The 27,230-nt window shown below is 42.0% G+C and overlaps 1 protein-coding gene across 2 annotated transcripts in view; it reads left to right on the top strand.

The window, feature by feature from the left end:
* The first annotated feature begins 1,508 nt into the window (after positions 1–1,508).
* Positions 1,509–27,230, top strand: part of SASH1 (SAM and SH3 domain containing 1) — a 558,854-nt gene continuing 533,132 nt past the window's right edge. Inside the window, exons 1-3 of one of the 2 annotated variants that reach the window (XM_054820868.1) lie at positions 1,509–1,590; positions 2,077–2,278; positions 2,719–3,193. In XM_054820868.1, coding sequence (XP_054676843.1) covers positions 2,259–2,278; positions 2,719–3,193 — 495 coding nt within the window. In that variant the 5' untranslated portion in view covers positions 1,509–1,590; positions 2,077–2,258. Of the gene's footprint in view, positions 1,591–1,755; positions 2,011–2,076; positions 2,279–2,718; positions 3,194–27,230 lie in introns of those variants that run through there. The other variant, XM_054820870.1, reaches the window with a different exon arrangement.

Below are 27,230 nucleotides of genomic sequence, written 5' to 3'. Positions count from 1 at the left end.
TACGTACTGTCAACAAGCCTGATGAATATGGGCTGTACCAGTCAGTTTTTCCTATCTCTCACACCATCAATTCCAGCTCCAGTTCACAGAACCTCCTTGCTAATTTCTCTGTCGTTGTCAGTCTTTCACCAACTCTGTGAAGAGATGGTAATTACTGCTTCAATCTCTGTCTCTGGCCTGAGAAGAGGGTTTGAAATATGATGTGGCCTGGAAGGAAAATAAGATACAGAAAAAGAAGTAAGATGGAAGGAAATTTTACAAGGAATAAAATGTTGTTCCTCCCTTTCTCCCCTTTTAGCACATGAATCTGTGATCTCTAGGCTTTATATCCAGAGACTGCATTTGTAAGTATCTAACCTTTTCAAAACACCTTGCAATATAATGCTTTTTGTGAGAATGATGCTATGCTACATAATCCTGTGGTGAACTACCCTGAAGTCCCGAGGACAAATGTGGGCCTATCTGCTAAAAAAGGTCCTTCGGGAAACCTGTTACGAATAAACCCCAACAAATTACAAAAGGGAGCATGCTCCTCCTCCGGCACCCCTGCTCCTAGCAGCGGTGTGCTGTGGGGAGACAGCGTGGGTGCCCCCACCATTGGTCCCCAGCTCCCCTCAGCCCAAGTAGGGCTGCCCCTGTCCCTGCCCGCGCCCCAGCCCTCTGACAAGACCCGACAGGCAGGGCCAGCCTGAAATGCTCCGACCTCCCTCAGCACCCCATGCATCGGGGCTGAAGGGTCTGCTGGCGAAGAGGGATTTTCGTAAAAAACCCCAAGTTTCAATCTGTTTTAAATTAAAATGGCAGCGGGTTCCACGCCTCACCCCGCTGCTGTGGTCGGCGAGGGGAGCGGTGAGCCCCCGGCCTCTCCGCCCCGCCGCCCGCCGGGTCGGGCGGGGCGATGGGCCGGGCCGGGCCGCGCCGGGCGGCGCTTTGCGCGGCGGCCTGGCGGGGGCGCTGCGAGCCCGGCGTTGCGGGTTGAGCGCGGCGGGCAGCGTGCGGAGCCTCCGCCGGCCCCGGGCAGCCCGCGGCGGCGGGTGGGAGAGCGGGGCCAGCGCCTCCCGCCTTTCCTCACCGCTTCCCGGAGACGCGGAGGGACGCTCGCCCCCGCCGACAGCCCCGCTCCCCCCGTCTCTCCCAAAGGGTCGCCCTTCGGCCGCGAAGGGGCTCGGTGCCCCCGCGGGGGAGCCGCCGCTGCCGTCGGTCCGGCTGTCCCAAGGGCTCTGGGGGCAGCTCCCCGGGCCGTGCCCCCTCGGCGCGGTGCCTCTCCCTTCCCGGGGGGAACGCGGACGGGCAAGCCCGCCGGATAGCTTGCGGAGCGGAGGCAGCCCCCCGCCGCTGCCCGGCCTGGCTGCCGTGCCCCCGGCCGACCGCACGCCGCCTCCCCGCGCCCCCGGCGGGTCGGGCAGGGGGACGGCCGGCGGCGGGGACTGCGAGCTGCCAGCGGGAAAAGTTGGAAAGGGCTTGGGGACAGCGCGGGGCAGGGGGCTGGCAGCGGGGTGACGGGCGCGGGGGAGGAGCGGGGAGAAGCCGCACCGGAGCACCGGGAGGAGCCGGAGGAAATCTGCTGGCGGCGCGTCAGGCGCCTCAGGGGTAGGGGAGGAAGGAGGACCCGGGAGGGGAGCACCGCTCCGGGGTACCGCTGGCAGGGAGGGGAAAGCACCGCCACCAGCCGGGGGAGTGGGGGGGAGCGTCAGTGACCTGCCGCAGATCAGCCCATCCGCCGCCGCCGGAGGATGCACGGAGCGCCGGCTGCCCGCACGGCCCCGCCGCCGCCGCCTTCTCCCGAGGGCGGCTGCGGGCAGCGACGTGAGGGCCAGCGGGGATAGGGGAAAGCGGGGAAAGTTGTGCGCGCCGGGCGCAGGGCTGCGTGCCCCGGAGGGGCAGGAGGGCACCGCCGGCATCAGCGCGGAGAAAGTGGGGTTGGAAAGCAGTTTCTGGGCTCGCTGCCGGCGAAGCGCATTTAACCATCATCCCAGGGATGAACGGGAACTGGGAAAGTAACTCGGAAAAGTGAGTGGGATTCTTATCTTTTTTTTTTTTCTTTTTCCTTCTTTTTTTTTCCTCCTAATCCGAAAGGACCCGTTTAAAAGGAAAGCAAAAGCCGCCGTGTGCACCCGCTGCCGGGAGAGATACGGGAGAGGAGGGCACTGCACACCGGCACCCCTGCCTCTGCTGGGTGAGATTGCGGGACCCTGCGCTCGGTTGTCCCCCTACATGACCGTGTACCAAAGCAGCTACACATAGTAAACAGATTCATCATGCGACAGAGCGCAGGAAGGTGAGACAGAAGCAGAAACAGAAACTAACACTGAAAGGAAGAGGGGAAAAAAAAGACAGCGACTGCGAATTACTTCCAGAGAAAGTGGGTGGATGTTGTGCAGCAGCGACTTGGGATTTTAGGGGATGCACCCTTACATTTGCCTTCTCTCTAGTCCGAGTCTCCCTTCTCCGGTGACAGAAAGCGGCTGTACTTGGTAGTAGGAAAACAGGAGGAGGAATAAACAGGAGGGTTTTGTTCAACGGTGCTTGCGATGCCCTACTGATCTGCTTTAAGGATATTTTTTTTCCTGGTGGATGTTGATTTCTTGACCTTGATTTTGAGACCTTTTAGTGGCATCGCAGTTTTTGTTTTGCGTTTTTATTTCCTTTGGCGAGGAGTGGAAAGGGGGAGGCTGGCTTCGGTGCTGAAAGTTGCAATCATTTTTATTTTGGAGCCAGCATGTGCACCAACATAGTCTACGAGTGGCTGAAGACCCTGCAGCTCCCCCAGTACGCGGAGTCCTTCGTCGATAATGGCTACGACGACCTGGAGGTCTGCAAGCAGATCGGAGACCCGGACCTGGATGCCATCGGCGTTGCCGTGCCCCACCACCGGCGCCGGATCCACGAAGCCGTGCGGCGGCTGAAGGAGGCGGACGAGACGGCGGCGGGGCTGTACTTCACCCTGGAGCCGCAGCCGCCGCCGCCGCCCCCGCGACCGGCGCCCCCCGCCGCCGGGCGCTGCCCCCGCCGGGTGGGGGGGCAGGAGGAAGCCCGGCGGGGGGTGGCCCCCCGGCACCGCCCCGGCGGGCGGCGGGGGGCGGCGGGCGGCGGAGGGCTGGCCGCCTACCCCAGGCTGAAGCTGAAGATCATGATCCGTGACAAACTCATCCGCGACGGCATCAACCTGAGTAAAGCCCCCTACTCCAACAAGGTAAGAGGGTCCCCGCCGGCCGCTGCCCCCAAGGAGGGGCGGTGGTCCCAGGTGTGGTGGGAGCTGGACAAGTGCTCCCACAGGCAGTGGTTGGGTGGCATCCACCCGGAGATGCAGGGGTCTGGCAGGCCTGGTCCCACCTCTGCCATGCGCTGATGCTGAGCGTTCAGGTGTGCCTGTGGCATTTTTGGAGGGAAACATGGTCAGAACTGAGCACCAGCCAGGTGTGATGAGGAACGAGGCCAGCGCGGGTCAGATCCACCGACGCTTGTTGGCCTGATGTGGACATACAGGGTGGTGCAGCATTGCCTGTTTCGGTTTCGCCTCTAGGGTTTTTTTCATTAACCGGTTCTTTTAGTCCAGTCTAGTTTGGGGCGTGAAGGCAGAAGTTGACAGGACGGTCTTAATGGTTTGGGGTTTTGTTTGTTTGTTTTTCTTTTCTGTGAAATTTTTCCATTGTGTTGGAGGGTGATGGCTTCTCTCATCTTTTGTTAAAGGTCATATTTTAGTGTCAGTTTCAGTTGGCAAAGTGGCTCGTGAAGCAAGTGGTAGTGTGGCTGGAGGAACAACTCCTTGTGTTGCCTGGATTTATTTACTGGAGGACGGTAGTGACTAGTGAATGTCAACACTATTCATCAGCCGTTCCAGCACAGGTCGGTCCATCTCCAGGACACACAGTCTGCTGAAAGGCCAGAAAAGTGCAGGTCTCAGAAGAGTACTTTCCAGTTTGATGAAACCCCAATATTTACCTAATTCTTATCTTTTGAAAAGGTGAAAATGTAAGATTAATGTGTTTTGGAAGATAGAAATTGTTTTGTCTAAAGTTTTCTGTAGATTTCCTGCTGAAAACATCATATGCAGAATAAATAAAACAATAGAATTAAATGGAAGGTGTTACAATGCATGGTTGCTTCAGAGTTCAGAATGAAGTGCTTTAAAATTGTTTGATGAGCCAAGTTGCCTGTATTTTCTTTAATGATTTGAAGTCTGATTTTTCAGAAAGACTGAGCAGTTGCAGTCGACCTTCAACTTGTGGGCACTTTTTACCTTTGAAAAGCTTATGAAGGTATGGAAGCAAGGTGATGGGGAAGTCTGCAGGTCTGGGTTTACAGAAATGTGAGGAATTAAAATGGAGAATGAATTCTCTGCTATAGGGGACCTGGGTGTGAGGATAACGAGTAAGATTCACCTTGGATAACAATGTGGAGGTGCAGATAATGAGACTGATAAGTTTCAGGACTCCAATTTTTAACTCCAAACAGTAAGTTTCAGGACTCCAATTTTTTAACAGCTTGGTGATAAAGGGCCACTAGTCACTTCTCAAGTACAGCACAGTTGACTGGTTTGAGATATTTGTTTGTTCTCCTTTCCTGAAACATCTGGCTGATGACATTGTCACGGATGGTGTATCAAATCTGACAGGACAGTAGCCAAATGAACATCTAGTCTAAGTACAGTATCTTCCAAAAGTTACTGTATCATTTTGGAAAGGTTTTTCGTTTGGTTTTTTTTGCCCTCCCTTTGAGGTGATACACCATTGGACTGACACCCTTCTGAAATTCCCATTACGTGTCTTACATAAAACAACTTCTGTGGAAGTTCTGGCTTATCAGCGTGGCTGCAGCCCATTACCCACCTCCATAGCTATGTTTCACTTCTTGCTTTTGATTTTGTGTATGTTCATAGTCACCAATTCCGTCTTACCAAGTGGATCCTCTACCTTCTCTCTTCTATACCTCCTCCACAGGAATTGTAAAATTTCTAAGATGCCAGCCTATGCCATCAAGGAAAGTTAAATCTTTGCTATTGATTTCTTCTATAGCTCACCTTATTTTAATTTGATGGGTTTGATAGCAGTGTGCCAGGGCAAGCTCATCTTACACAGAAAGTGTCACTAAGCTTTAATTGGTTTAAATCTAAATGCAATATTTTGAAACAGAAAGAAGAACCAAGCTTACTTTCCTAGTTTTATTTCAGCCCATGGTGTTAAAGTATTTATTTTGGATAATAAATACATATAACATAATTTTTTTTACAGTAATAGAAAAACTTTCTCCATTTCCTCAGTGTGAATCACTTCACGTCATAGCATGTTGTAAGAAACCATAAAACTGGCAAGATATGACTGTGTGTTGCTCAACATGTGTTATTCTGAATGCCACCCACCGTAGCAATCCATCTCCAAAACAGCTTAAAGGGAATAGCAAAAGATCACGTCACTGTACATTACTCATTGGATGTTGTTTAGAGTAAGAAAAATGAAATACTGTATTCTTTCATTTGGGAAAGAGCTGTATTATAACAGTGTCTCTTTTTTAAAAAAAAATCTTTAGAAAATTGTGGATATTATTGTTATAAATTTTGTATAGAATATGCAGTGTACAGACTTGTGCATGTCAAAAGAAACTGGATGCATTCTCTGCTGTGTGCAGGATTAAAGAATCAGCTTGAGGCATGTGTCAAGTTTTTTGTATACATGTATCACATGTCCATCTACAGATGGTCATGTGGATATTCTGGAGCAAGGCACTAGACAGTGACCTATTTGACATCTATTTGCATTCATGCTGCTGCTGAGCTGCCGACTAGCCTTCTGCTTCCCTCCATGGCTTACATGGAGAATGCATCATCTTTGCCTCTTAGTATCTATGAATGGAAAGTAGTATCTACGAATGGAGGAGCATGCTTGTGTGTGTGTATGTATTCATATATGTATGTGCATTTTACTTGTTTCCTGAAGAATACTTCATGTGTTCAGTTACATAGTTCTGAGATAATTTTGGAGTTTTATTTGAAAACGTCCCTAAGAACTGGAAATGCTGCCTCTCTGTCTTGTTTATAGCCTTTTGCTAGCTGCCTGAGCCGTAGACGTGTCAAAAGATCAAAAATGAGTATTGAATGTGGCTGTGAAGATGTTAAAAGCATCCTTATGCTCTCCTTCCAGTGTTGTTGCTGTATTTTCAGATGAAGGGTGAAACAACAGAGTGGGAAGGATAGAAATGTATTGGCATGGTAAATTTTAGTTTAACTTAGTTTGATTACAGTCAGCAGAAATGACTAACAACTACTTAGCAGAGCTTAATATAAATCTCTTAAAGATGTGAAAACTTTGAATTGAAGCCATGTGTGTGGGCGACCAGACGTGGAGAATTATCACAAGCCATCTTGATTATTTCCATGGAGAATTAGAACAAGGCCTCACCTCCTCAAATTGCATCTTATGTGTTTTTCAGGTATAAACCAGGGAATATAACTGTAACTAAGGAGAACTCTGCAGAAGTCAGATTTTGTTTCATGTTGGTAATGCTCCTTAATACTCAAAGCTCTCTGTTTTAGTTTCACGCCTGCCGTTGCTGGCTGATAGCCTTAGAAGTCTCACGTATCTAAGAAACTTCTCGCAGAGCTGATGGGCTTGAATGCCCTTCAAACAAGGACCCGTGGTACCTCTCTGAGACAAGTGAAACATCTGTGTCGTCTCAAAACATCTAGCTGCTTTTAAAAAGTTCTCCTTGATGGTTGTAATTCTGTCCTTAATTAGGAAATTAACTATGCCCGGTGTAGGAATAGTACTAATACTCTTTGCAATGTAGAAATTTTGGGGGATGGGGCAGAAGCAAACCAAAATGAGCAGCCCTCCTGGATTTCAGTGAAGATGAATGAAGGAAAGCGCAGTACTGACCTGAACCTGCTGGAGCAGAGGAAGTAGAGCCTTTACCTCCATGTGAAGACACTTCTTGCCTTGGTGGGCTTGTTGCAAAATGGATTATGTCCATGCTGGGTTTGAGCAAGGAGTAATGTCGCTAAATGTCACTGTGGTAGGGAAAGCAGAGGAGCACCTATTTTGTCAATATAAAGACAAGTAGGGTACCTTGTTGTGGAACATGCCAAGAGAAATTAAGTATTCTATTTATCTGGAATATAGATTAAGTGACATTTAATAGTTTACTGGAATTTCATTACTATTTCTAATTGAAATAAATGGCCTGACCTGTTTCTTGAGGAACTTTATTCAATTTTTCATCTGTAGAGAATTGCAAATACATTAAAAATCACCAAAAACGTACATGTATTAAAAGCTCCCACACCAATTAAGATGATGTGCTTAAGCTCAGTAAGGTTATACTCATGTAGTTTTCAGTATTTATTAGAGAGAATAAAACCGTAGTGTGACATATGTATGTGTACGTGATCTCATTGTCAGTCACCGTACTGTTCATGATTATCAGCATGCCTGGAAAAAAAAACCCACTAAAAATTCAGCTGCGTTTGAGGTCATAATCTCAAGAGTTCAAGCAGATGTAGAAAAGTAAAAAGTCAGATCCAAGTGAGTATCTGCTTAAAGACCCAACCACATTTTTTTTAAGTCCTGTGCTGGTGATATAGCACAGATTTGTGGTTCCGATTAAATCTTTGTTTAATCCTTGCCACTACAAAATGAGGAATATTTCACATAAGTTAAATATTAAGAGGTAAGGATGCCAGCAATACTGCTTTGAAATACACTGGTTCAAGCTGAGTCTGGGGCTGGATAATGTAGTCAGAGCTTTAGATATCTACAGAAGTGAATTCAGTGAATTAAAAATATTGTGCTTTGAAGAAATGGCAACACTCCCCCATACTGGAATTAAACATGAACCTTTTTCTAAAGACCTGTGTGCTTTGGAATAACTGCATCAACTCTGATTAGCAGAGCGTTCTCAAATATGCCTTGGGGAAAGCTGCCTATTGACAAAAGTACTAGTGCATTAAGTAGTAACAATATTTTCATGGCAATAAATTAGCAAAGCTACAGGCAATGTTCAGGAAGTGAAAAGGTATTTTATATAAGAAACCACTGAATTTGCCTTTGACTTCATAACTCTGTTTTCTTTTAAAGAAAATATAGCAACTCATATATCGGGCAGTTGTTTCAAAGTCCCGGTTTATTAAACTCAGAGAAAACAAACTGGAAGAGATCTTCTTCCAATCAGACCATTAAGGCAAAATGTTGCAGAATATGAATAATACAGTACTGTACATATTTGCATTTGAATTGTTCCTGAATATTTTAAAGTGTATTCAATCTCCTCTGGAAATGTTGAATGCAATCTTCCTGGGTTTCATTGTCTCTCAGTTTTGAGGGGAGGAAGATCCCAATAGGGTATATTAAAGGTGGAGTCCTGTGAGAGGAAAGGAACTCCACAGGCTTCTCGCTCCCTTCCTACAATCCTACTCAGTTCCCCAGTGTATTTTCTCAGCTCTGGTCATGGTGGGGGCTGGCAGAGGAGAAGGGGAGCGTGTGGGTCCCAGCTCCGAGGAATTGTGCGGGGCCGAGCAGCGTGCCACTGCGAGCAGCAGCAGCTGCCCTGTGAGGGGGATCCTTCCTTCATCCGCCAAATGGCTCTAAGTTTGACAGAAAAGCTGAAATTACACGTCCCTTGCAAAAGAGAAATACCTACCTTCTTGTAGTTCCCCAAAGGCTTTTTCTTCCCCCAAAGGACATGAATCAGTCAGACCTCTGTGGTGCAAAGCTGAACTGAATTTTCTCACATAATGTGGGATTTTGCGTGCATGCTGCACATCATCAGGGACATCGCCAGTGGTGCAGCAAAAGTCTAACGACCAGTTTCACTCCCGCACACCGATAAACCTGTCTTGTTTTAAATAAGTTTGGATATCACACGTCTTTCTGAGGAGAAAATACATTTTAAGGAAAATATTTCTGTGATACCCCCACCCCCAGAGCTTCTGTCTCCACCATATGTAGGATGATGAAGCCCCTGCACACAACCATGTGTGAGGAATACCAAAGAAACCAAGATAATTTCTCACCAATGAAGTCATCTTGTGAACCACGTTCCTAGTTTTGTTTATGACCAATATCATAATCTCACATATACCATAATATATAGGACAGCTCTGTCCCTGATTTCAGATATGAAATTGAACAATTTGCCTAAATTCATAAAAATTTTAGACAGATGAAGCATTGGGACCCACTACTGCAGTGTCTTTGTCCATTGCTGAAGACTAAGAGTGAAGTTCCTTACGTGTAAGTAACAGAAAAGCGATCAAGGAATAACCAGTAACTTGGCTATATAGCAATTAGTTATGCCTGTTAATTTTGCTTGTTAGTTATACCCTGTGTGCATATGTCATTATGAAAAGTCCCTAACCGCTAAGGTATATAAATCCATAGGTATAATTGGAAACATACTAACAGCTAGTGCAGAACTTTTCAAAAGTGCAGCAGAGGGGTTTGAAGTGACAGGAATATTGTTATTGTGCATTAGGAATGAATTTATTATATCACTTACAGGAGCTCACTTACTGGTTTGAGACTCTTCCAAAGCAGGAGAGGATGGAATGAGTGAAGACTAGATTGGTAGGTTCAACTTCTACATTTCTTGCTTTGTCAGTTTGAATGAGCCCCTTTGCTTGGTGTTTGACAAAGCTATCTGGCTCAATCTCTTTGTCTAGGCTAATATGACATCTCATATTGATGTGCTTATCTTGACAAATGGGGTGGCTCGTACACACTGCAGGAATCGTCGTTTATTAAAAGAGCACGGCAGCGCTATGTTTAGCACTGCCACGTTATTTTGAGACCGGCTGTGCAGCAGGAAGGGGAGAATCGGGTGAACCTTCCCTGACACTGGCAGTCTGCGAGCTGGGCTGGCCCAAAACCATCACCAGTGACTCATCCAGCCTCTTCGGTTTGTTACTTGCAGATAGTAAAAAAACTTTTCTTAATGCAAAACAAAGGAGAAGTGGTGCGTCACATGAAACACAAGTAGAAGGGCCTTCAAATAGTATCTAGTCCCAGTTCTCACAAACTCAGCAGGATGTGAATGACAGTGATGCATGCCTCTCATGGGAGCCTTGCTCCTCCAGTTGGTCTCATTCCCAGTGAAGTCAGTGGGGGTTTTGCCAGTGATTTCATTTGATGCTGGGTTTGGCGTGAAATGTTCAAATTTAAATCAGCTAACAAGCACACTCTTACCAACTGTAATTGTTGTGCTGGGTAAGAACAAGATGACATGAGATGAGAACGATAAATACAGCAGTAGCATGCAAAAAAAAAAAAAAAAAGAAATCAGAACTTTTCAGAGCTTTAAATATCACCATTAGCAGCTTGAACAGCAGCAAGACAGAGTTCTGAACATAGATATTACAGGTTTGTGCTAGAATAAATGTTTGGAAATTATTCTCCAAAATCTCCACTAATGTATATTGGTTGGAATCAAGTACACATAGTTGTTTACAGCTGTCCTCTTGGTAACTTAAAATCAGGGAGAAATGGCAATAATGTATATCAAATACAATTTACAACCAGGTACAAATATATGTCTTCCACAAGTTCTTTTTTCCCAAGAAGAATTACATTGGTTTTGAGTGTCCACACCCTGAAGCAGGGATGTGGTGTTATCACTGCATATGATGTCAGTTGGAACTTCATGGGGAAATTAAGTCCAGTTCTGATGTCGGTGCCTCGGAAACCACATGGAAAATTTGGCGTGGTTAAGAAAAGATTTAAAAAGCTGGAAAAAACCCCTTGCCTTTCAGTCGGGGACTAAGAAAAGCTTGTACTGTTTTTTTCCCAGACTTAGTTAAGTGGCCACGTGGACATGCTGTCACATGCATGGAAGGAAATATTTTTATTAGCAGAAAAAGGGATTGAGAACTTCAGGGGCTGAGAGCTGGAGCTAGGCTATTTATGCTGTGAAAAGGCCAAAAGCCAGTATAAACCAAGAACTTAATAAGTCAATATTCCATAGAGAAAAAAAAACACCTCAAAAACCAGAACTAGGAGTGGGTGCCAGTGCTACATCAATGCCCTTGGTTTGTGGATAGAGATGTTTGCTGGGAGCGACTCTTCTGTGCTAGCAAGCTCCTGTCCCTTGGGGTCCACATTCCCCAGCCCTGCTGTCCCTGCCTTCTGTGTGCCCCAGAGCTACCCATTCCCTGAGTTCTCCTAAATCATTTCCCCTAAATGTACCTCAAGGCACACTATCTTCTTCCCTAAGAGCAATCTCTTTCCCACCCAAGAATGTACATCTTTTGCCTTAAGTCTCCCTGACTTTTTTCTCCCCCAATCTGCATTCACTCCACGAAGCTGAGGAGTGTTAACCAGGATCTGTTTGGGTGGAAAGACGGAATTGGTGCAGTAACACCTTTTTGTACAGCTTGAGACCATGCTGTGTCTTTCTGACTTGATCCCATCCTATCCCACTCCATCCCAAGCCCCATATGAGTTTCGTTCCATCTCCCTCTCCTGCTGCCCTGGAGTCCCAGGCTGTCCACATCCTTCTCTCTGATGAGAAGAGAGGCTTTTTCTCCCACTCGGGAGAGTGGGGCCATCACTTCTGTCTCTGCGCTCAGTGCCCCAGCTGCCTTCCCATTGACCAACGCATGTGGCTGAGCCCAGGCCGTTGTCTCATGGAGCCAAAGCTCTAGACTTCAGTCTTCAAAATTTCAATATTAAAAGTGCTGCAAGCTGCAGTTATACAAAGTCCCTCCAGCCCCAGTTCTGTGGCAGAAAGAAGGGATCGATCTAGGAAAAGGAGGATGTATTATAGCTTTTGAACATATGTATGGGACTAACTTGGTCTTTTTGAAGCAAGACTGAATGTATTGTTAACCTCATCAAAAGTTATGAGTTCAATGCAAACGTGTTGAAAGATTTTTTTGGCATGATTTTTTAGTGCTAACCATGTGATCATGACAATTGCTTCTAATTGCAGCATTTCTGAATTCTTGTCCGATTGTTTAGTGGTTGCCAGAATGTTTTTCTTCAAATTTTGTTTAAACCTGCTCTACTAATAACTGCTTGTGTTGTACTGCATTGAGAATTTTTATACCAATGCATCTCTGATCTTTTGTATACCTCATAGTTAAGGTTTCCCCCTAGATATCCAGCTATTAGTTTCACAGAGGTTTTTCCATAGCTAGGGAATGAGAAGTACCAGAACAAAGGATCATCAAGAATCAAATTTGCCCTTGAGAAGGTCTGTTACAGATCTTCATGTGTTAGTTCCTAGGCCAAAAATTTCAACCTAAAGATAAGAATGAGTGAGGATTTCAGCCTCTGAGTCTACATTCTCTCTCATATCAGACCAAGCATCACAAGGAAATATCATTTTAAAACTCTATCCTGAAGAAACTCAAGGATTAATAAAGAGAACTGTGGAAAGGTTAAGGTGTTAACATTCAAAAAAGGGGAAAAACAGAAAATAAGGAAATGGGACTGAAACTTTACCAAGAGATCTGGAAAAAACCCAGTAATTTTGATCTCACCTGCTTTGTTACTTTCATGCGAAGAAGAGTCATTGGACTTTTGCTATGATAACTTCTAAAGAAGATTTTGCCAAGAGACTATTTCAGGGGGAGGATTTTCGCATATACTTGGTATTTACATAGTGGTAAAAATAACGCTCTGTAGCTTGTGGAGTAAGATGGAGCAAGAGGATGTTTGACAGGAATACCACTAGCTGGTTTCTGTCCAGGTCTAAAAATTACATACAGTAAGGACATACTTCATGCAGCCAGTGAATAGAAGTAATAAAATATGTCTGTGTCATTGCCAATAATGTCAAACCAAACAAAAAACCCCAAAGTCACTTATTTTGTATCTCTTTAAGAAGTAAGATTACTAACCCAAATAAAGGTTATGCCAAAATTCTCCTAAAAATTTGACTTTATTTCCCAGCTTTGTGGTCTAGAAATTCGGTGTTTGAAGCAGTATTAAAAAAATTCTCCTTTCAGTAGTTCTTTGGGTCCTGATGCTATTATCCCCTGGGAAAAAGATTTTATTATTTTTGAGAGAAAGGCATGCACATGCTGCATAGTGAAAGGAAGAGAACTAACTTAATTGCTATCAGGTAGCAATGGAAATCAGCTGAGCCAGGCTTGCTCCTGAGTATTCCCAGGCTAGTGGCCTCAGTGCTCATTTAATTCTATAAGTATGAGTAGCACTGTGTAGGATTGAACCACTTTGGGGTATTTTTCTAATGGAGTTAGGATAATCTGCAATACCACTTGTCATAGGTAAGTTTTATGCATATCAATGAAAGCAGAAATTATCATAATTAGAGGTAGTCTGGATCTCTTGTTGAAGTTGGCTTGTACTGATACTGCATCGAGTATGTGATAGCGTGGGTGCTGTGTGTTTCATAAAGCATCACTTACAAATTTGGGTGATTTTCATACGAGCCTTTAATTCATCTATATAGGAAGTTGTAAAGGATTAAGGTGTTTGCCTAAGGGATTACTTCATCCTAGAGCTGGAAACTTACTTCAAAGAGAGTTTGTGTTCTAAACTTGAGTATGTTAAAAAGAACTGCTCATGCAACCACTGGCTTCGTTAAATTAATTCCCATGGTGTCTAACAGGAAATAAGCCATTTCAGTATATCTCTCCTCTGTGTGTGTAGATGATGCTTTTGGTTTTGGAAGGACCACAGATTTGTCCAGGAGAACTAATTGTTTTCATAGAATTTGTTTTATAGATCTTTCAGTGGCTGAAATTGATGTAATAGTTAACAGTATTGATCTGGATTTGGAAATCCCTTTGTGCTGAACACAATTCTTCCTACATGGGTAAGGAAATGAGGATCATCTTTTTAATAAGAAATAGCTTCATACTTACAATGAATACGAATCAAATTCAAGACCAAGGTAGTGAAAGAATTTCAAAAGCTTATTTTCCTTTTTTTTCCCTCCTTACTTCTCTTGTCATATTTACCATGGAAAAATGTCTTTCTCTAATTTGAATTTGCTATGCAATTGGACAAAAACAATGTCCTCCTTTTAATTAATACACTAACTTTATATTCTTCCTTTTTTTGTAACTTACCCTGATAGTTTGTGCAGTATGAATATAAACTTCACGTACTTGATAGTTTTCAGTTCCTAAGTGTCTAATTTTAAATTTTCAAGATCTGCTATTTTTAACTGAAGTAGTAGCAGCAGCATTGTTTTTCCTTCAAATAAAACGCAATATTTAAATTTTGTTATGAACTTTCAGAGATGATGTCTTAAGAATGAATTCCAGAATGATTCAGGTGTTTTCACTAATTTTTTTTAGGCAGTCCCTCCCAGAACTTATCTTGGCCCTTTATTAGTGTAAGCTTGCTTGCCTCCCCGCCCAATATTTGCTGATATATGGTTTTACTTCTCTGGCTCCTGCTGACAAAAGAGAAAAAAAATGCATTCTAAGTGGTATTGCTTTTATTTTAGTGCAGGTTTGGCTTGCAAAGTGTTGAACTTACAAAAAAACCCCACTGAACTTCTGTAGCGTCTTTCAGATAGTTACCTGAATAGTAATGATCTATTAGTGATTATGTATATCACACAAACAAGGAATAATATGCTAACAGAGTGATGTTTATGGTTTTTCTATTACATAATTGTAGGGGCATGCATGAATATTTAGGTTTTAGTTTTAAGGAATTTTTAATGCACTCTAAACTGACGACAGCACTGAAATTTTGCCTTTTGCATGCTTTCCTGCAGTCTGTTTGCTAGCTGCTTGAAAGGGAGACGTGCAGAATATGTACCGAAACGTGTACGTTGGAAAGTAAATAGCTCTTTGATGTAAGAGGAAACTTCAGCAGTTTAAGCAGCAAATGTTATCAGTTGCCTTTTCTATAATAGGATTTTCAAAAGTAAAAGCATGTTTACAATAGATTCCGGCAGGTGTGTAGGCTCTGACCCTGTTACCCCCTGTCATGAAAGTCAGTGGAACTTTTGCTATTGATTTTGTTGGGAACAGGCCAACGTGTTTGCAGAGGACCTACAATTCTGCTTTCAAAGTATTAGATTAAAAAATGTAATCATTATGGTTTCTGCTTGAAACCTTGCCTTGATCTCAATGACATTTTAAACATATTGTTATTAGCTGCTATTTTAATGAGCTGGTAGAAGTCTTCTCTTTGGAACAAGCTGCTGAGATTGTGGATGCTGCCCCCCTGCTTAATGCTGCCATCCACATACAATTAAATTTATCTGTACCTCTTTTCTCCCTTAGTTTTTTCTTTCTTGCCTTCTTCTCACCCTCCCACCCCCCTTTTCTTATTCAAGTTTGGAAACTTGTGAAGTAAGCCCTAGTCTGTCAAATAGTATGATGAAATTCTGGATACTTTTCCATTTTTTAAGCTAGCAGTAATGGAATAGAAAATGTAATCAATAAGAAAGAGATGCTTTTTGGTACATGAAAAATATTTAGAAGGCAAGAAATGGAAAAGGTTGGTAATCGTGCTGTAATTATTTTCTAATGCTGGATAGCCCTTTCAGAAGGATATTTAGCCCGTTTAAGAAGAGTAATCCTATATGTTAGTTATTGGTGCCTTACTGAGCTTAAACAGCATGGGAGGAGCTAGACTTGGAAAGAAGATATGAGCTGTAGTAAAGAAATGTCAAGAGCAGCCTGGTTGAGGAAAAGGTTTTTAGAATATGAGTTTGTATCACGTGTTTTGGAGCTATATCCTCCAAGGAGGAGACTTTGGTGAGATGGTGGGATTTGTTTGGAAATGGGTAGACTGGCTTATTTGTGTGTTTGGTCAATCCTAAAGGTGGAAATTTGGCAGATATTGTAACTAATTTCCTGTTCTTTTTTATTTTTTTTAAGTGATGTGTTCAGAGGACTTGCTGGCTGTTTGCCCATATGCTCCTCTACTTTTCCTTCAGAATATCTGGCTTCTGCTCTCTTTCCTGATAAACACACAGGTTTTTAGACCCTGTAAACACATTGCTTGTGCCCATGTAGACCACTTTGTCAGCCTGGAATTCAAAAAAAAAAAAAGGCATAAAAGGGTATGCAAATAACACTTTAAGGGAGTTTTCTTTCTATATTCCCCAAACTGTTTATAAAGAATACTTAAATCTTGGGTTTCCAAATACTGTCAGTATCTTTTAAATACAAGAAAAAGTTGGAAGAGAAAAACAAATCTTTTTTTTTTTCCATAAGTTCATGTTTAAATTGCAGCTCTGGATGTTGTTTAGACAGCTTGCAGCTGAAGAATATATTTAGAAAAAGACTCCTGCAGTTTTATGCAAGCTTCTTTTCCACTGTACAAATAAGTGGTAGTGCTGCATGGAACTGAACCAACTGCATCTCTCTAGCACAAAAAGCAGTGAAATTGGTGCAGCAGTTTTCCATGAGTTCACCTTCAATATATTTAAGGTTTGACTAAATGGATATTGCCAAATTTGAAAAAATAATTCTGTTTACGCGACATCAGATCCACACTGGGAGTTAAACATCCTTCTGCTGTTTAGCTAATTGGTAGTACCAACCCTTAGCGATTTTTGTGATTGAAATACTTGTCCAATACCTCTGAACAGAGGTGACAGTGGCAAGGGTTTTCCTCAAGTGTGAGCTGGATTTTGAAACTCCTGATTGGCAAGCAGTTGTCTAACTTTACAGAGGCTGCATTTCTGGCAATCTTAATCTTGGTTATTAATTTGTTTGCAATGTTAAGCTGTCTTTGCCATTAGAATTTTTTTCCTAGTATCTTACCTAAATCTTCCACGCAACAATTTTAGCTTGTTACTTCTTGCCACGTCTGCTGGGGCACAGAGAACAGAGGTGTTTTTCTTTTCCTCTGGTGGCAAGCGTTAGCTACCTGAGGGTACTACAAAGTCCTACCTAAATGTCTCTGCTTAAATAAAGAGTATGGTTCATTAATCCTCCTTTTAAGTTACACTTTCTAGACTAATTCTCATTCTTTGAAGTTGGTCTCTTCTACACGCTCTCCCTCGCTAGTCTGAAGGGATCTGGACATGGTATCCCTGGGGGGGCCTTACTGGTGTTGGGCAGAACAGAAGTTACTCTGCCTTTGCAGTTTATAATTTGGTTCGTTTACCTCCATATGACTGTTACCCTTTTTGTAACATTATGATATTGCTGACTTGTGCCTTGGATGTACAGGAGGCCCCAAGACCTTTAGGTAGCAGAGTGAGCCATCTGTTTCCCATTGTTGGTGTACGTAATGATTCATAGTCAGGTGTACTTTCTTGCTGTTGTCCTTGATGAATAGCATCCCTGTATTTACCAGGCTCTCCCTCCAGTTTAAGGCCCTATTGAAATCTAAGCCTGGCCTTCTGTGCGTGAATGCTCCAACCAGTTGAATGTGACCTGCTGATATAAAAGAACATCTTCCGTTTCGCCATCCAAGTCAGAACTGAAAGATTATTGCTGCACTGAGGACAGCCCCCTGAAAAACTTCTCTTGAGACCTCTTCAAATTTTGGCATAGACAGTTTGCAAATATGGTTTTCCTCCTATTTTATACTCATTTGTTATTTTCATTTAGGCTGTGCTTCCCTGGTTTGCTAATACAAATGTCTTGTGAAACAGTATCAAAAGATGTAATGAAGTCAAGATTTTTTGGCATCTACTATCTTCCTTTATGCTGGGAGGCTTGTTGTCTGGTGTACAAAGAGATCAGGCTGATTTGACATTAGTTCTTGACAAATCTATGTTGACTGTTAAACATCTTGTCACTTTTTGATTCATGAAACAAAAGCACAGATACCTGTCTGTCCTCTGCATTTCAGCTCCTGCTAGCTCTCCAGTGGGTAGAGGGAACCAAGGATAGCTCTGTGCTGCACTTTAGCACTTTGTGCCCGAGGAGTTCATCCATAGGCACTACAGAATGTGTATGTGCAAAAGCAGGATCTGCAAAGGAAGGCCTTGAGATACTCATCTAAATCCTCTACTCGGGAGTGCTGTATGTGTTTTGGCCACTGACAAGGATCTGGCGTGGTGCATGTTGAATGCTGTGTGGCATTCATTCTGTCGTTCAGGATGTAGTTGAAGAAAGCCATAACGTGCCTGGGTCACACACGAATCATGATTAAATTTCTCAACCCTCAGACATCTCTTTATTCTATGTTAGTCTGATTCAAAAGTATAAACTGTAGGAAACACTTTTCCTACTGGGCATGTCGTAAAAATAAATGTGTCCGTTCTGCGTCTACCTGCAGACATACCGACCTGATTCAGGGTCACTAGGGGTAGGACTAATGTGGTTTTTAATCACAGGCCTCTGGGATTTTATTATATACTTGCAAGGATATCTCCCTCCCTCTCTCTAGATAACCTGGTAGATTGGCTCTTCCCAAGGAGTCTCTGCTATTCTACATTTTTCCTCTTGCATCAAGACCTCAAAGTTTCACAGACTTCTTGTAGGTCTGGCAACGGGCAGAGGTATCCTTCAGTTTTTGTGGGTTTTTTTTTTGGGGGGGGGGGAGGGGTGTGTGTGTGTTTGTTTAGAAAGGGTAAACTAAAACCCAAACATAAACCAGTTGATTAGTTTGCTCTAGTTTACACAACATGCCAGAGACAAAGGCCCCAGAGTATCCTGCTGCACAAGTATAAGCAATTGAATGGTTGACACAGGAACAGACTTACAAGGCACACCAAAATTTTCTTTCATTCTGCACAGAGAAAAGGTGCCTTCTGCTTTCTCTCCGCACTGTGCATCTCACTCTTGTTTTGCCAGGAATTCATCATTTGTGCTTCTAATCCCTAGGATCTTCATCACTTTTTAAACCCACCTAACCGGTCTCTTACGTGGGAGAGCCACAGCGGCACTATTGTAAATCTCTTCTTCTGTCAACAGCAGTCCAGTAATGAAATCTCTGATACCATTACCTCCAAATAAGGGCTCTTTCTCTACTAATTGCACTGCATGATGGCCGTACCTTGTGGGGATCTACCTGCTGTGACGTTGCAAAAGGCAGAAGCAAGAGCAGTTGACTATCACGCCTTAAGCATTTGGCCTAACGAAGAAATTCTTTCCTGACCCTAAACCAAGTGCTCAGTCATATGCACGGCATCCTGAAACACAGCTTTTGTAATGTAACTGTGGGGAAGAAAGTGCTGCTGAAAGGAATCAAGTTCATGGAAAGGCCCTGGAGAGTTTAAATGCCCAGGCAAGAGAAAACCAGAGCCAAGCGATTCTTGCGTTTCCTTAAGCCTTAGCAGTGGAAGGGGAAAATAAGGAAAAGCAGCATCTGTATCCCCATGTCTGCTCCCTCTATAGTGCCGTATATCTTACTCCCTGCTTGTATAATAAGCAGATCTTCCTGTTTAATGCAGTGAGAACCCATTTAGTGTCTTTAAGTGTAGTCTGAATTATCATTCTAATGGACTGAATATGTTTTGATTCACAAATGCTGATCTTAATGTGAAAGGGGCAAGCTATAACATACTGGAGATTATACTTAATTACTGAACCACACGTTCATCTACATATACTTATATGAAGTTTGGCATTTTCAACAGTTTATTTTTAAATAGCTGAAAACATTCTTAAATAAAGCTGATGTTACACACTTTCAGCACACAGTGTTCTTGAAAACAAACAGTTCAATATATTGCTTTTAGGGGAAATATTTTGCATGGTTGCTCTTAGCCTGGAGCTTTGGGAAAATTAGGAAATAATTTAGGGGAAGTTATAAATCAGTGAAAAGGGACATTTAGATTAAGGAATGCTTCTTCAACCATGACTATGGGTCATAATAAGATGTTATAATCTGGTCATATAGAAATTTTCATATTAAAGTTGCGGGGGGGAGGGAGGACAAAGTGTACTTTTTACCTTGTTCTGTTCAAATTCTATCCCTGGAAGTTCTGTAGGATGGATCTACAAATTGTGTCTTACTGTTTGGTGTGAGGGTTTGGGGGGGTTTTTAGTGTCTTTAATTTAGGAAAATCCCACCGGAATGAACAACAATTGTTATCTCTACTAAAATAAACTTTGGTGACCAGACAATGACATCAGTATGGACATGTGGAAGAATCTTTCTGATTTAGGAAACTGGTTTATCCTATCATTCATCCTAATAGAAGTGCTTCAAGATCCTCAATACTGTTGCGATTTTTTCCCCCCCTTTTTTTTTTAATAGGAACTGTCTTCTAATTTCCAACCCATGTGTATTAGTGATTTGTTATTCCTTTTTTTTTTTTTAATTAGTGATGACTGTTAGTTTAAGTTGGGTACAGTGAAAAAAGAAAAAGAACACCGCAGTGCCCCTCCACCTGTGCAGAGTCTCCAATACGGGTGTATCTCCTTGCACCCATACAGTAGTTCCTACTCAAGGAACACCCCAGATCCACCAGCATAATGAGAGCAGTCATATCTCTTCAGCGTCCTCGTTCTGATAGCTCAAACAAGGCAAGCTCTTCCAGTCTCTCCTTGTAAATTGGGCTGTCCAAATTCATGAACATCCTGACATCCCTTTCCTGTACTTGTCCGAGTTTGTATTATCTCTTTTTTTTATGTAGGTTTATTCCAGATAGGTTTTTTTTATTCTAGTATTCTGAGATGTCTAGCATACACTTTCATGTTTCTAAAAACATTCAAACCTCTTCCTGTTACAAAGGATTTAATTCTTCTGATTTCCTTTCCACCCCTTCTAAAACCCATAAATTTCTAGAAGCCAATTTTCTTTTTATTACTAAAGAAATGCAATAGATTTCCCAGGTAGTGTGTGGGCACTTAAAAATAAATAAAAAAAATAATATACAGATTTTTACTACTCTGTGGAATGTTCTTGGGTAGTGCTGTAGGTAGTAAGTCATACCAGGTGTTATAAGCTGTGTCTTGAAGTTTGTAATTACAGGTCCAAGCTACGTGTATGCTACTGCTGGCCTTTTCAGTATTTACACAGTTAGAGCAGATTTTTTAAAATTTTGTGATTTTGATGGCCAAATGTATTATGCGAACAAGCAGGAGTGCCAAATCTGATCCTCAACATTTTTATTTCTTTTAAATACTCCAAAGCAACTACTACTGTCCCTGCCACTACCACTCTGTTAGATCAAGTAAATGTTTTTAAAGTTAATTCTGCAGGGCTGCAATTCTTGGCAACAAAATAATCTTGAACGCTAGTAAGGAAATTTATGGATTTCAATTATAGCTTGTAGTGTATCATAATTCTAGTTTTATACCCTGTGCAGTTCAGTGTTTTGGATTTTTAATGGGTATGGAGCAGTAATCATAAAAGTGATTCAAAATGCACCCAGTAATTACAGAGATTTGCTGTTGCTTTTGCATTAAAAATGATGATGATTTACAATCAACAAAATTGCAGTCTGTGGTTTTACTTCAGATACTCATGCTATTACACTGCTTATTAGTTATGGTCAGTGATTTAGAGCTTAAGAGCTACACGTTAGAAAGCTGTAAAATTATTTATTCTTTAATAGATGATAACAATAAATTTAAAACTGACATTATATTAATTATAATCTTGTACATTAAAGAATACATATGTAGCCCTTTGTATCTTCTTTTGTTGCTGGAAATTAATTACAACTAAAATGAAGTAGTTGAACTACAACAGCCAGAGTCACGTATACTTTTTTCTCCTAGTTTCCGTTACAGTCCAAGTATTTTGAGGTTAGCTGCCAGACTCATTTTTGTCTAGCAAGTGAAGTAAAGAAGTCCTTTCCTTCACCATTCCCTATACTCCAAATGCATATCTAGGTATATATGAATTAATAAATATCTAATATACTGTAATTGTGAACGTTTAAAATCATATAGAAAGAAGGACAACAGATTTTACTTGCAAATTATATTTCAGTACCTTTGGAATAAGGTAAGAATATGGAGGCTTTTTGCTCACGCTTCTCCTTCCTGTCCATTTTCTTCCTTTCCTGAATATTTCCTCTTTTCTCATACCTTCAATGTATCAAAACTCAAGGAGGACAGATTGCCACCTTCCAGAAGTATTTCTGAATTGGGCTTTGCATTTGGGAACCATTAAGAGTTAAAGTTATTTTAACAATAATGTGTTTCTTTAGAACATTCTCAAGCATTAGCATAAACAGCACTTTTCCCTTATTAAACCTAGATTTTGATGAAGATAAGATAGCGATCAGGTACATTAGCAGTCAAGTCACGATGTAAACCCTACTGGCATAGTTACTGATTATATAGCTGTTTGTTAGAAATACTGACTGGAAAACTTAAAACCAGCGATTTTTCTGAACTGTTGGATGACATTGGGTTGTTTCTACAAACTCTCAGGGAAAGAGTGTCCCATTGATCAATAGTGTTGCTAGAATAAACTTACAGTACCTTATTTTAGCTTGTGTTTTATGTGGAATCCATAGTTGACTGAAGTTTTAATCATTATCTTGCAGTAACAGTTGTATTCATCTTACTGTTTGCAGTTTGGGAACTGTCCTTGTCAAAATTCTTCATCAGAAAAAGGGTTTTGAAATGCAGCGGAGACCACCTCAGTACTAGTTGCTTTAGGGTTTGCACGCTCTGGCAGATTCTTTTTCACCATAGCACCTTGTTTAGGTGGTTATGATAGGGTGAGATGGGGTGCACCGGAAAATTAGAATAGCAAGATTTTATCTTTATTTTATCATGTTTAAGGACTTAAGTATTGTAAATGCAGTCAGGAGAGATGAAACCCAAATCCTCAACAGCAAATAGGTTTTATTTCACCATAATGTATTCTGGTCTAGAGATTGTTGGATATTTTTTTGATTAAAATTAAGAGTCTGAAGTGTTTCATTTCAATTATTCCAGGTTGAGTGAACTTTTGGTTTCTGATGAAACTAGGCCCAGGCTTCCAGCAGAATCAGTCTGGTCGGTAAAGTCTTATCTGTTCATTTCTCCTTCTCAACCTCTTCCTCACTGGGAGGACCTGAGAATCCCTAGCTGGTATCTGGCCCCAGTTTCTTCAGCCAGTCTCTGAGATATCTGTGAAACCCAGGTGGTTTTGTGTAGTCAGCACTCCAGCATTTGAAGTCCAGGAATTGATTGTCAGGGTGAGGAAGAGTTTGCCCAGGAGCCATATATCCTGCAAGCCCTCACAGCTGCACAGTGAGATTGCATTCTTGCATGACTAAAGATGCCTTTTGCCAAATCAGGTTTTAACTTCTGTATTTCAGCTAATGCAGTGAAGGTAAAGAGAATTAGGCCCTCATTTTCCAGGTAGTTTAAACTGGTTGTGTGGTGTTTTGGTTTTTTGTTTTTGTTTGGTTTGGTTGGTTGTTTTTTTTTAAAAAGGTCTTTTTTAGGTAGTTAGTTCTAAATTTGTGCTGCTTTCCTCTCTTGTACAAGCATACACGCATGCAAAAGCTTCCCTTTGTATGAGAAGGATTAGTTTTGACGTGGATTAGTCCTGTGGTATGGGCAAGTTCATGGTCGTGTGAAGATGGGTGGCATAAGGAGCATTAGGAGATGGAGTAGAGGCAGAGACGAGGACATGAGGGATGGGGAGAATTAATGAATGCTTCTTTAGAGTCAGGGTTTGCCTCTGCCTCCTTAAAATATGTGACCCTTCATCCTATGCGCTGTAGATTCATGTTTTGTGAGCAGGGTTATTTTAACCAAGTATTAACTGGAAGGGGTAGCGATGATGGATGAGTAGCAGACAGCCCTGACAGAGTCCTTTGCTCAGACTAGCTTTTCTTCCATTTGTCAAGAGCTCTAGCCTGCCTGTTTCAGAATAGCTATGGATTTGCAGAAATAAAACCAATGGGCAGAGTTTATTCTTTGTTGATTTGTGTGGTAGATTAATGGGTTAATACTTGCTGCTAATAATTCAGTGGTTTCTCTGTTTAGGCTCTGTTTTCCATGTAATACAGGAAGGACAGAAAAAGTAAGACCTTAAGTTTCCAATAAGTCTGTAAAGCGTGAACATCTGCTGGAGTCATGAACCGTGTATTGACTGTGTTTGGTATCAGGGCAAAGGCAGCTGATCATGATCGTCCTTCTCTTAATTACTTTGTCAAATGTCACTATAGTTCCATGTAGGGAAAAGAGGTATTTCGTTAATGTCAGGGGAATAAGATAAACAGCAAGCAAAAAATGGGATAGACCGCCAGTATGCTGCTGCTCTTAGTTTTAGTTAATCATAACTGTCATTTGCTGTGTTGAATTCTTTCTTGCTAAGATCTCAATACCTTTTTTTACCAAAATATATGGTCTCAGGTTCTAGTTTTAAAGCCTATCGGCCTTTCATACTTCTAGCAAAGTAAATATAGGTCAGAGTTAAAGTTCAAATGTTCCTTCTGCCACTTTCATTTTCTCCCACCTTATGCTCATCCACCCTAATATTGATTTTTTTTTTTAATGTCATCTTAATGAGGGCTTTTACGCAGCAAGATGAGGAAGAGGCACACTTTGCAAATGTGAATGGCTTACCAAAATGTGAAATGGACAGATTTGAAATGAATCTATCACTTGAAGCTCAGCCTAGCAATAGAAATTACATTTGAGGCCTTTGGACCTTCAAGGGACAGTAGTAATCCATAGCTAATCTTTATGTTAGCAAAAATCAAAGACATGTTAATACATTTTTAACACTGAAGTGCTTATAATATTCAACTCCAAAAGGGGTTGAATATATAAGCCAAAAGTGTATTATATCATGCTAATTCCATATTGATCATTTAGCTTGTGAAGCTTGAATAGGGTATTTGTGGTCTGTGAGGCAAAATAGACCCATGACTCTGTTACAGTCATGACCTCTGCCTGCACAAAGGCAAAATTAGATTTTCTGGTTAAAGCTAGCTAGATGATGGCAGTAATATCGCAGTTTAGATTTCAGTGTCGACTGTGAAATTCTGCTGGGAATTTTCTGGGCAGCAAGGCACGCACGCTAGGTAGATGTGCGAGTTATGCTTTCGCTGTCCTGGAGCTGAGTTCAGTCTTTTCCATTTGTTAAGTACTGTTGAGTCCCTTGAGCATTTCTCGCTGTGGGAGTATAAGACAGCAACAGTTTCCTGTGCAAAGACAACCCGCTACAGCTGGTTGTTAACACTTACTATAAAAGTGACTGCTTGCCTTCAGTCATGCTGAATTATGTTAGCCTTTTAAGATGAAATATTCTGAAACAGCTGCATTTACATGCATTAGCTGAAGCTGTCTAATTAGTTTAATTAGCATAATTAGCTAAAGCTTCATTGTTCTGCAGAGTTATACTGCTGGGTAAGCCTTTGGGCTCAGAAAGGGTATTTGAAGTACCTGGGCTAAACTAGTATAGATGGGGATGAACTGACTATTTATTTGTTTATTAATCTCAGAAGTGATAAAAGCTGCTATGGAATTTATTGAAGGTATTGGTGGGGGTTAGTCTCTGTGTATAAAGGAGATCTTTACGTCTGCTAGGATGTAGGGTCTTCTTGTAAGAACTTTATTTGAACAGTTTTTCTTGTGGCAAATATAAAACATGAGTTTGAATTATGCTACAGTGACTGCACATGAGACCAGAGCGTAACTTGTTGGGATGGTTTAATATAACTTATCAACAAAAGTTTCACTCACTTGTATCCACTTTTTATAATATAAAATCCATATAAGTTGCTTGGGAGCTCTGTTAGGTACCTGTGAACGGCAGCCAGGGCACTGAGGAGCCGCGGCAATGGAAGGTGCCGTGTTCACCACCGCTCCAGATGTCTGGGCAGACTCAGGTTGCTGGTGGCAGGGGAGCGTCTCTCCTCTGACATCGGAGAGCAGCACACCCGAGGCAGTTGGAGTGCTTTGGTACCCTGCTCTCCACACCCGCAGCCTGAGAGCGTGCCGGGCTCCGTGCCCTTTCACAGCCAGTATGTGTGCACAAGAGGTGTGCGACGGCTGCCGTGACCTCCTGCCAGTGCATGCTCTCACACTGCCCAAGGGGTGGGTGCTTTTTCCCTAGGTCGAGTTGCTTCTGGAGAGAGACGTATTATTCTGTGTTCCTGTATGGCTGATAGCATATTTCTTGACTGCTCGCAAAACTTGAGGGGCAGGATGTAAAGCACAAAACTTTTGTGGAGTCACTGCAGAGTTGAATCTGGTGTGGTTTGTCTTGTGTGTCTTTTGAAACTAAAACAGTAGTTGCAGAATGAACAGTATTCAGTAAAGCAAATGTAGATTTATATTTTAGATACTGTAAATTTTAAGGCATGAAGTTTGGTAAATAATATTGTCACAAGATAGATTTACGGGGACTTTAGGAAAATTGAAGCACTGCATTATTTGCTTTTAGACTAATTCTTCAATTATTATGGATATAGTTACAGAGATATTAGTTCTTTTATATTCATTTACGTAATGGTCTTCAGAAGTGTGAGAGAGAGGAGAGCTCACACCGCTCTTTCCCTCTTACTGGTTTCTCTCTTATTGCATTGCAAATGAGCTGTCTGTGCATCGTATGAACGTCTATCGCATGCTCCTCAGCAAGCATGCAGTACCAAAGCATGCAACGCACTACACCAGCACCCAAAATACTGAGGCTTATATGGCAACTGTGTGAAAGGGAGGTAAGGCATTGTGTTACAATTTTCTTTACTTACAAGTTCTTAAAAAAATATTGCAATAGGGAAATTGAGCAATAAAGAGTACATGTGTGAAATGGCAGCAGCTGGCATGGACTTACATAATTTCAAGTGTGAAATTGAAATTGTCTTGTGATTATAGTAAGTGTCTACATTATTAATACCTGGTGTATTGGTTCCTACAGCAATAGTGCTGTCACTTGTCTGTGAAGTAATATGTAGTAGACACTTTATTTCAGTGATTGGCCTAAAAATAGTTTTAAAAGGTGCAATTTTAAAGGCTCAGTTGGAACCAGACACTTATGACTGATCAGTCCTAGGACACATTCAGTATCAAAGCTTGCCATGAACACTTATTCATTCAAAATCTTGCCTCTTGTAAATAAATGGAAATGTTATTTTACTGTGTAAGCGTTTCCTTCACCAGCACCACTTGTTTCAGAAAACCTTGTAGATAAATGATGAGAGTATATAGGGGCCATATGGATAGAGAAGTGGTGTTGAAAGCCAGAGTAATTTATTACAATCAGCTTGTTCCTGGAGCAGGTGAGGTAAATCATTAGTCGCCAAGGACATCTCATGAGTGCACATAGAAGCAATATATTAACTGACTAAAAAGCAGACCACAGCTTTAATATTCTCCTGCCCCAAATATAAATGTGGAAGAGGTACAAATAGGGTACTCTGCCTCACAAGGCTAAGGAAGACATTGTGTTCGGGTTTTTGTGCTTGTGGCAAATGTATATTGCTGTGAGCAGCTAAGTTTT

This window comes from Grus americana, chromosome 3, assembly GCF_028858705.1.
Source record: "Grus americana isolate bGruAme1 chromosome 3, bGruAme1.mat, whole genome shotgun sequence".
Lineage (NCBI taxonomy): Eukaryota > Metazoa > Chordata > Aves > Gruiformes > Gruidae > Grus > Grus americana.
Note: the sequence above shows the minus strand (reverse complement) of the source record. Positions and strands in the feature narration are given on the sequence as shown.